Source organism: Bacillus rossius, chromosome 3 (genome assembly GCF_032445375.1).
Source record: "Bacillus rossius redtenbacheri isolate Brsri chromosome 3, Brsri_v3, whole genome shotgun sequence".
NCBI lineage: Eukaryota > Metazoa > Arthropoda > Insecta > Phasmatodea > Bacillidae > Bacillus > Bacillus rossius.
The window spans coordinates 3554868-3564349 of NC_086332.1; the positions used below are offsets into that span (position 1 = coordinate 3554868).

At 39.4% G+C, this 9482-nt stretch overlaps 1 protein-coding gene across 1 annotated transcript; it reads left to right on the top strand.

Moving 5' to 3' along the window:
- Window positions 1-2790: 2790 nt before the first annotated feature.
- LOC134531384 (neurofilament medium polypeptide-like) lies at window positions 2791-6315 on the top strand. The gene is made up of 2 exons (XM_063367087.1): window positions 2791-4229; window positions 5689-6315. Exons 1-2 carry the CDS (start codon window positions 2797-2799, stop codon window positions 5933-5935), a joined length of 1680 nt encoding a protein of 559 aa, XP_063223157.1. The 5' UTR covers window positions 2791-2796; the 3' UTR covers window positions 5936-6315.
- The last annotated feature ends 3167 nt before the right edge of the window (window positions 6316-9482 follow it).

Genomic DNA, 9482 nt, shown 5'->3' on the forward strand with positions numbered 1-9482 from the left:
TCACAGCTGTTCACTGTTCGTTCCGCGAACAGTAGTCTTGAACAGCTTGACGCATTTCCATGCGGCTTTTATAATACGTCATAAATAAGTTGTTAAATAATATTATATAATATCAACTCGATAATTTTATAAGTGTTGTATTGAAAAAAATTGGTTGTCTGTAAAGTCGGTTTACGGACGATAGTTTATAGTGACGTCATAACAAAAAAATTAATGAAATGATTGCATACGTTTATGAATAAAATTGAATCATTTTTATTTTAATAATAAAATAATAAATACTTGAAATTATACTACTAAACAGATTTTTAAAATTCAAGAATAATTAACCTTTATTGCCGAAATTGTTGTTGTAATAAGCAATGAAAACCACATTAACTTTTCACTTCACTTTATAGACAGTCGACGAAACAGTTCACGTGTAGATGACTTGTAATTAATTTTAAAAAATGGCGTTTAGCTATAAAGTTTAAATATAATTATGAACAAGTTTTCACATAAATAAACTGTAATCAAATAACTATCATCAATTATATGAATTACCATAATTTTTTAGTCAATTGTAACATAACCTATTTATACTGCACTCGCCGACAGCGTAACGGAACAATGAGTTTAACGGGACACAGCGTAACGGAACAATGAGCGTAACGGGACACAGCGCAACGGATCAATGTGCGTAACGGGACACATTTTCGTGCGTGCAGCCGGCGTTCATCGATTTATTAGACGTTGTCACGTCAAATACGTGTTGCGTCAATACGTAGTTTGCTGTACGGTTGGTTAGATCTCTGGTTAGTACTCTCACGTTATATTTTTGTATTTACATTTATTGCTAGTGACATTTTATAAGTAATTGAGCTAATTGATTTTTAAAGCAAGTATTGCCTGGGCATTATAAAATGTTGACAATTTATATGCTCTTCTCTCATCGGCCACCCCTTGCAATAATGGTTGATCGTATAACTTTTTTTTAAAAACTCAACTAATTATGTATACTAGTGCTGTATTCATATCTCTTTGGCCAAATACCTATTCTCTCCCCTGTTCGCGTTAGAAATGTTTCACAAATACGTTTTACGAAAAAATGTGCATTAAATATCAGCATTGAAATTTTAATACGAGAATTTGAGAATTATCCATTTACATCAACAGGAATTTCAAAACAACGAGAAATAATTTGGTGGAGTTATCATATTAGTCTTTGGTGTAATGAAACTGCCTCCTGTCAAAGTCACTGGTATTTTTTCCAACCTATTGTTTTTAAAGATAAATTAATTTGTGGCATCAGTTTTCATTTTGCGAGCTGACAATAAATATGCACCAATGAAACGATAGTGAATTCATAGATTTGTTGGTGAATTAACTATCTATCAGACGCCATTGCTATGTGAACGTCGCAGAATATTTTTAACAGGAAAGTTTTCTGGCGGAGTTGAAGTTCGAATCTACCCCGCTGTGAAACAAGTGGATGGATGCTTACAACGATACCACGACAGCAGCAAATGCGAAAAAACGTAGAGTTTACACCATAAACGCTGTAGATGAGTCTCGTTAAATAGCCACTTGTGGAAGGACACCACCAAACATTATAGTTTCAAACATGTCAATAACTGCGGAACTTTGTTATCAACTTTATTATCATAAGGTACCTGAAGTATTTCGGGTTCGGGTCATGCTAGGGCGAAATATATCGGTCTCAGTCCGGCTTCTAATTGAGTAATAGGGATTGCCAAGAAATTAATGTGTACTGCATCTTCGAAAAATACAATGCCAAATAACAATGAAATTAATAAAAATGGGACGACCTTGGGGCTATATTGAACCCATCGCAAAAATAATCATTAAAATCAGTTCATAAACAAAGATGTTATGACTGGACATACAAATCAAAAAGGGGGGTTGTCTGTATAGTCGGTTTACGGACTCTAATTTGACGTGACAACGTCATAACAAAACATTGATAAAATGATTGCATACTTTTATGAATAAAATTGAATCATTTTTATTTTAATAATAAAAGAATAAATACTTGAAATTATACTAGTAATCAGCAGGTTTTTTAAATGCCAGAATAATAATTAACCTTTATTGCCCACATTGTTGTAATAAGCAATGAAAACCACATTAACTTTTCACTTCACTTTATAAACAGTCGACGAAACAGTTCACGTGTAGATGACTTGTAATTAATTTTAAAAACTGGCGCTTAGCTATAAAGTTTAAATACAATTATGAAAAAGTTTTCATATAAATAAACTGTAATCAAATATCTATCATCAATTATATGAATCACCATAATTTTTTAGTCAATTGTAACATAACCTATTATTACTGCACTCGCCGACAACGTAACGGAACAATGAGCGTAACGGGACACAGCGTAACGGAACAATGTGCGTAACGGGACACTTTTTCGTGTGTTTAGCCGGCGTTCATCGATTTATTTGAATTTGTCACGTCAAAGAAACATATATACGGACGAATTGAGAAGCCGGTTGAGAAAGGAATTGAAAAAACTCGCGTTATTTCAACTGTACAGTTACGATGTTGCGAGTGAGCGGTGAGGACGCGGAAGACGCTGGCGACGGCTCCTGGGGGCAGCTGGGAGTCAGCGCGGGTCCTCGACCCCGCGGGTGTACGGTTATCCGCGGCGCAGGGGCGGAGTGGCCAGGCCGAGGTGACCTTCATCCCGGCACAGGGGGGGAGCCGGCCTGACCGGTGCAGCCGGGCAATCAGGGGAGGAGAGAGGTCCGCCCGGCCTGGCCGCGGCGCTAGTCGACACCCGGAGCAGCCATGGCGAGGACTGCGGCGGCGGTGCTGGTGGCGGCGGCGGTGCTGGCGGCGGCGCTGGGGGCGGCGGTGGCGCGCCCCGCCAGGTACGACCAGAGGCAGGACGGCGACTGGAACCTGCACGCGCACCTCGAGAACATCGTCATCGTGTACATCAGCAAGGGCTCGGGTCTGGGCGCGAGCCTGCTGGACCTGGCGGCCAAGGCCAAGGCCAAGGCCGCCGACAAGCCCGGCCAAGTCCTCGTGGAGCTCAAGTCCGCCGAGCAGCAGTCCGAACCAGAGAGCTTCGAGGAAAAGTCCTCGGAAGAGAAAGATTCCAGTGAAAAATCTTCGGAAGAGAATATGCCGATCATTAAATATTCCGAAGAGGAGAATTCAGATGAAAAATCTTCGGAGAATATGCCAATCATTAAATATTCTGAAGAGAAGAATTCGAATGAAAAATCTTCGGAGAGTAATCCAATCATTAAAATATATTCTGAAATGAAGAATTCAAACGAAAAATCTTCGGAGAATATGCCAATCGCTAAATCTTCTGAAGAGAAGAATTCAAAAGAAAAATCTTCAGAAGAGATCTCCAAAGAAAAATCTTCAACTGAAAATAATTCCAGTGGAAAAACTCCCGAAGAGAAGACGCCAAGCGGCAAATCTCCAGAAGAGAACAGTCCCAGCAAAAAGTCTCCCGAAGAGAAGACACCTAGCGGCAAATCTCCAGAAGAGAACAATCCCAGCAAAAAGTCTCCCGAAGAGAAGACACCTAGCGGCAAATCTCCAGACGAGAACAATCCCAGCAAAAAGTCTCCCGAAGAGAAGACACCTAGCGGCAATTCTCCAGAAGAGAACAGTCCCAGCAAAAAGTCTCCCGAAGAGAAGACACCTAGCGGCAATTCTCCAGAAGAGAACAGTCCCAGCAAAAAGTCTCCCGAAGAGAAGACACCTAGCGGCAAATCTCCAGAAGAGAACAATCCCAGCAAAAAGTCTCCCGAAGAGAAGACACCTAGCGGCAAATCTCCAGACGAGAACAATCCCAGCAAAAAGTCTCCCGAAGAGAAGACACCTAGCGGCAAATCTCCAGAAGAGAACAGTCCCAGCAACAAGTCTCCCGAAGAGAAGACACCTAGCGGCAAATCTCCAGAAGAGAACAGTCCCAGCAACAAGTCTCCCGAAGAGAAGACACCTAGCGGCAAATCTCCAGAAGAGAACAGTCCCAGCAACAAGTCTCCCGAAGAGAAGGATCCTCAGGCGAAGTCTCCCAGCGAAGTCCCAGAGGCCGAAGAAGACGCCGAGAAGAAGCAGAAAGGCGCGAGGGTTCTCGCCCTGACTGGCGACAAGGCAGCTGGGAAGCAGAAGCACATCTTCGCAGACGACATCGAACCATGCGTGCAGGAGTCGGACGATGGACCGTGCTGGCCTGTGAACATGGCAGCTCGAGAGAGGTAGGTCATCCAGCTTGGTGATACCCTCAATGACGTCTTTGCAATCATTCTCAACAGCGTGTGTAGGTTGTTCCAGTTGATTTTGCACTTATAAAAAATTATTATTAGTTTCCTGTTCTGTATTTAACGGATCCTTCTGTCATATGCCATCATAAATATTGCTCACGTGTTGAACACGCGAATATATGGAATTCCTAGAAAAATTAATATTCTACTATGACTTTTTTTTTTACTACTGTACATAAAAAATGATTTCATATTCAACTAATATATACACCCTACGTTCAATAAGAAATATATATGAAACTTATTTTTGTTACTTTCGAATGTTTGAGCGACACAACAACAAGAAGTATCATTGTTAATAATGTTCGCATGCTTTCACGGCCATTATCTGAAGTAGCTTGGTTTCTGGGTTGTAGCCGTGTCCTCAGTAGGTTAACTGCTCCCTGGTGATGGCGACTGCGATGTCTACCGAAACGTCGGTGAATTATTCGCCAAGGACACGGCTACAACCCAGAAGCCAAGCTACTTCAAGTATCATTCTTAACATGTAAATTGTGGACTTTGTTATCTCTAATACGATTGATCATTTTTTAAGTACTACAATTTGCGTTCGACTTACTCTAAGCGCATAATACCTTAACACAAACGTGTTATATGAAGAAAAAAAAAACGCTGAAATGGTTTGAATTTATTTCAGAAAATAATAATTAATTTTACTTGGCATTTCAAAATTCCCAAAATTTGTTACGATTTTGACAGCCAAGAAACATGAAATAAGTTTTTGTGATAGAAATGCAAACCATATCATGAAGTAGCCAGTGGCACTGCAGTTAAACCTAAAAAGTTTCAGTTCTGCAATAAATTAAATTCTCCTTAGGTATCTGTACAACCCAAAAAAACTTTAAAAACGTAACTTTGGCAGCTAATTACGCAAAAACTATGCACTGTATATATATATTTAATTTCGTGAAAGTCAAACAATTGGAAAAGTCTAAAAGTTGATCAGTGATTAACATAAATATGAAATCATGACCTGAAATGGGAGGCACCCGCCTACCCGGGCACACACACGGTGTGCAGAACTTCAGGAAAAACAACGCGATTGCAAAACTACTCGAGATATCCGAGCGCGGTCTGTTTACGAAAAGCATTTAAGAGTTCGCTGAGGGCCGGAAAGTACTTTTGATTTCGGATGAAGTTTTTTAAATTGTATTTATAGAGGAGTTAAAATGGCTAAAACGCCTGCGATTTCATACTAATTTTTAGGCGTAAAACAACCGGTACAGATTCTTGAAAGCACTTGAGGGACTTGCATTACACCTTTATCGTCATTTCTCGGCCATATAATGTAACGGTCACCGCTCAAATCTCACAGTTGTCCTGTGACAGTGTCGGGGCGCGGGAGTGTTCGGGTCGCCGCGCCGAACTGAACTCGACTGTGTTCTTGTTGCAGGATGGAGCGGCGGAGACAGCGCATGATAGACGTCTTGTCGGCGGGCATGTCGCCGGCCTATCAGCCGCCGGAACCTGGTCGGCGGACTGCATCTGTCCAGCGGCCAGCACCTGTCCGGCAGACTGCACCTGTCTGGCGGACTGCATCTGTCCAGCGTACTGCACCTGTCCAGCAGACTGCATCTGTCCGGCAGACTGCATCTGTCCAGCAGACTGCACCGCGTGAGCTGGTGCACCACAAGCATTAGCCAAGCTGGCTGGTTGCTCGGCCGGCCTGAACATCACCTCAGTTCACCGACTCGAACTCTAGAGAAAGACGGATTTTAGATTGAAACAGTTGAGTAAAAACATATACTCGTTCGTAAGTTTAAGAATAAAAGCTTACATTCAACTTTATTCATGTTAGAGCAAATTTATATTAACGCGAATAAATATTCTCATCGAAATATTAAAACAAAAAAAAACACGGTGAGTTTATGAATAATCTACATAAATTATGCATGACATCAATATACGAATTTGTATAATTTGTCCAATGACGATTTATACACATTATTTTTAGTAAAACGTTTATTTAAAATATGTGTGTATATAAACTTAAAGTTACATAAAATAAATTTTTATTGTTTAAGTTGTTTTTTTTTTCTTGATTTCTTCACCAGCAGTGATTTTCGTAACTGTTATTACCCTGTTACTATCCTGCAATCCTGTATTACAGTTGTGAAATGGGAAAACAATCACAAACAATTATTCGATCGTTTAGCTATCCAGTGGTGTAATTAAATTCTGGATGGAGATGATAGATATGTAGTTGCAGCACCAAACTGTATCCCCTGATTTTGTTATCATTCGTTTTTATGAATTGCCTCTAAACTATGGAAGCAATTTTAAAGATGTATTCAAGTAAAAAAAAAAGTTTTTGTGTCGGCAAATAATCCCATGATTAGAATGTTTGCATCGTAAATGCCATTCGCGGGTTTCCCCTGTGTCTATGCAGGTTTTACCTGGACCCAACTTATATAGTTTTTAGTCTAGTATAGTCAGTGAGGGGAGTTAGTTATGGCGCCAAACCCCTTCCTATCACACGATGCATGTTTCCTCTCCCGCATGGCTTAAATCCTGCATGATTAGAGCGTATAGGCTTCAGCCTGAGACGCACTTAGAGTCTATCCCTAACCCAGACCCCTCCCCAACACACTTAGTTTTAATTTAGGTTAGGAAAAAATGAAAAAAAAAAAAAAATTACATTAGTTTTGCGCCGCCAAAGAAGATAACTTAATAAGTAGTATGTAAATGGGGCTCCGAGATCTGGCTTCTGGCTGTGGCGCGTGGCGCCGGGTCAATGACCGACCGCTGTGACGTCACGGCGGCCATTTTTGACTCAAAAATTCCTCAAAAATGACTCAAAATGACTCAAAAAGTCCCATTTGGAGGAAAAATTTCCCGTTTTCGAGGGAAAAATTCCCATTTCGAGGGAATATTTCCCATTTAAGTCCTTAAAAATCCCAGCAGCTAGAAATGTCCATATGTAGGCTGTAGAGGTACATAGTGAAGCACTCATAGAAGTAAAACATTTGTTTTTAAATGTTTTTATTTTAGTCTCTGTGTAATTTTATCTTTGCCTTATATTGAAAATTATTTCCAAATTTTGTTCTCTATGAATATTTCACTCTAGCTTAGACGTTAATTTTATTACTTTCTATAAATATGTTTCTTGATTAAAATAATTATTAATGCTTTGTTTGATATTGTCCCATTAAATTCGGTGTTACTATATTTATGTATTGTTCCTGAGAGATAACACTTAAGAGATTATTATTCTTGGAGGCTAGGGCACAATTAATATTCCGCTTAAACTATATTTGCGATTTCAAGCGATATATCGATGAGCTCGGAACAAGGAAAATTAAAATGTTTATTTTTTTTAAATTTTTGGAAGCTTAGTTTTGGATTGTTTTTTCGACGGCCAAGGGATTAAGATACATCGTTAATAAGTTCCATGTAATTTGAGATTATAGAATCAAAGAATCAACGTGTAAAGTTTTAGTAGCAATTAATGAACTACTAAAACCAGGAATAATATTGATACATTTCAAGAAACCCGGTACTACTAAGTATTAGAAGAGGTAGTGACCAATTATGGAGCATGACATCAAGACCGTCGATGGGTACAGGCAACGTTCGTTAATTAGCTTGATACCAGAGAATCAAATATGTCCGTGAAGCAAGAAAGAAGAGATGCCGACCCACGCCGCGAAGGAAGGATGTCGATCTACTAGAGGAGACATCGCGGACGACGGGATCCGAGGCAGCATCCACTACGACGACTCCAATTTTACCGACGTCAAGTTCAGAGGGAGAGGACCGGAGGAGTAACCTAACATTCGACTTCGGCAGTTGCAGAGCCAGCAGCACAGGAAGGAAGCCACGGAGTTTGAAAGGTTTTCCAGAGCATTCCAAATCGTGTAGCAGTTCGACGAGGTTTGTTTCCCCAACCAAAGGTATCCCAAACTGCATAAAGTTCGTGTTAACCTTTGATACTGAACAGTCACAAGATTTATAATTGTTTTATTATTTGACCCACAAATAATTAGTCAAATTTGTTCAAAAGAAACTATGGTGAATTAAGTGTTATCTCACAGATTTGAAATGTCATAAGTTCAATCCAATAATGCTATTCATAAAAGTAATTATATAAATGTCCACTCTCCAATAATTGTAAACTGAGTTTGTATGCTACTATTAGTTCTAAGTCCAAAGGTTCCTATAACTCTTGCTCTTCGACTGAGTATTATAAACATCTTTGGTTTGAAATCTAACATAAACAAACTACCAAACTTAAATACTACGAATATCATCAATAAAAAGATGATGAGCTATATTGATCTGGAATATTTGTAAATGATAATCACTTGTCACGTTTTCATTATTTTAGTACGCAGTGTAAATGGGTATGTCTGTGTAAATGTGTATTGTCACCAGCGTCACAATTAATTACGTTGGTAGTAAAAATTCAAATTTCAATACACCTTTCATTTTCAGCATCTCTGTTACACTGATGTTCATGACCACTTCACAGCTTACAGATGTTTTGAACTACTATACTGGACTAATTAATGAATAACGTTAAAGATAAGATATTGTTTTTGCAAAAAGATCTTATTCGTGGATTCAGCCCTTAGAAGAGTGAAATTAATTAAAGTACATGTATACTTGGATATCTTCATCTCTATATATTAGTTTCCATAGATTCGGTGTATCAACTGCAGGTAATAATTGTAGTTACTTTGTAGGTCTGCGCCTATTGAACTGGTGACTAACAAAGGGGCTAGATCCATAAATCTGTCTGTTCATCTCGGTGACTGACAGATTTTTGGCGCCCTAAACGTGTAGGCCAGATAGGAACAATAGTAGCCAAATTCGTTGCCACTCAGACATCGTAGACAAAAAAATACATTTTGCATAGAGGATTGTTGTTAATATTCAACCAAGTCACAGAACAGAAATTAATATTTATTTAGCATGTCAGACACAGGTCGAGAACCCTACTTTCTGAGAGGAGAAAAGGATAGCTCAGATTCAAGTCCTGAAAGAGAACCTAGGGAAATAGTAGAATTACATAACGCTGAAGTCATTAACATGGCGTCACCACAGGAAGCCGAAATGAGGGATCTGCCCCAAACACAAACAGCTACTCTAGAGAAACTTTTCCGGTTTATACAAGAGGAAAAACTAGAACGGGAACAAAAGGAACGAGAGGAAAAACTAGAACGGGAACAGAAAGAACTAGAACGG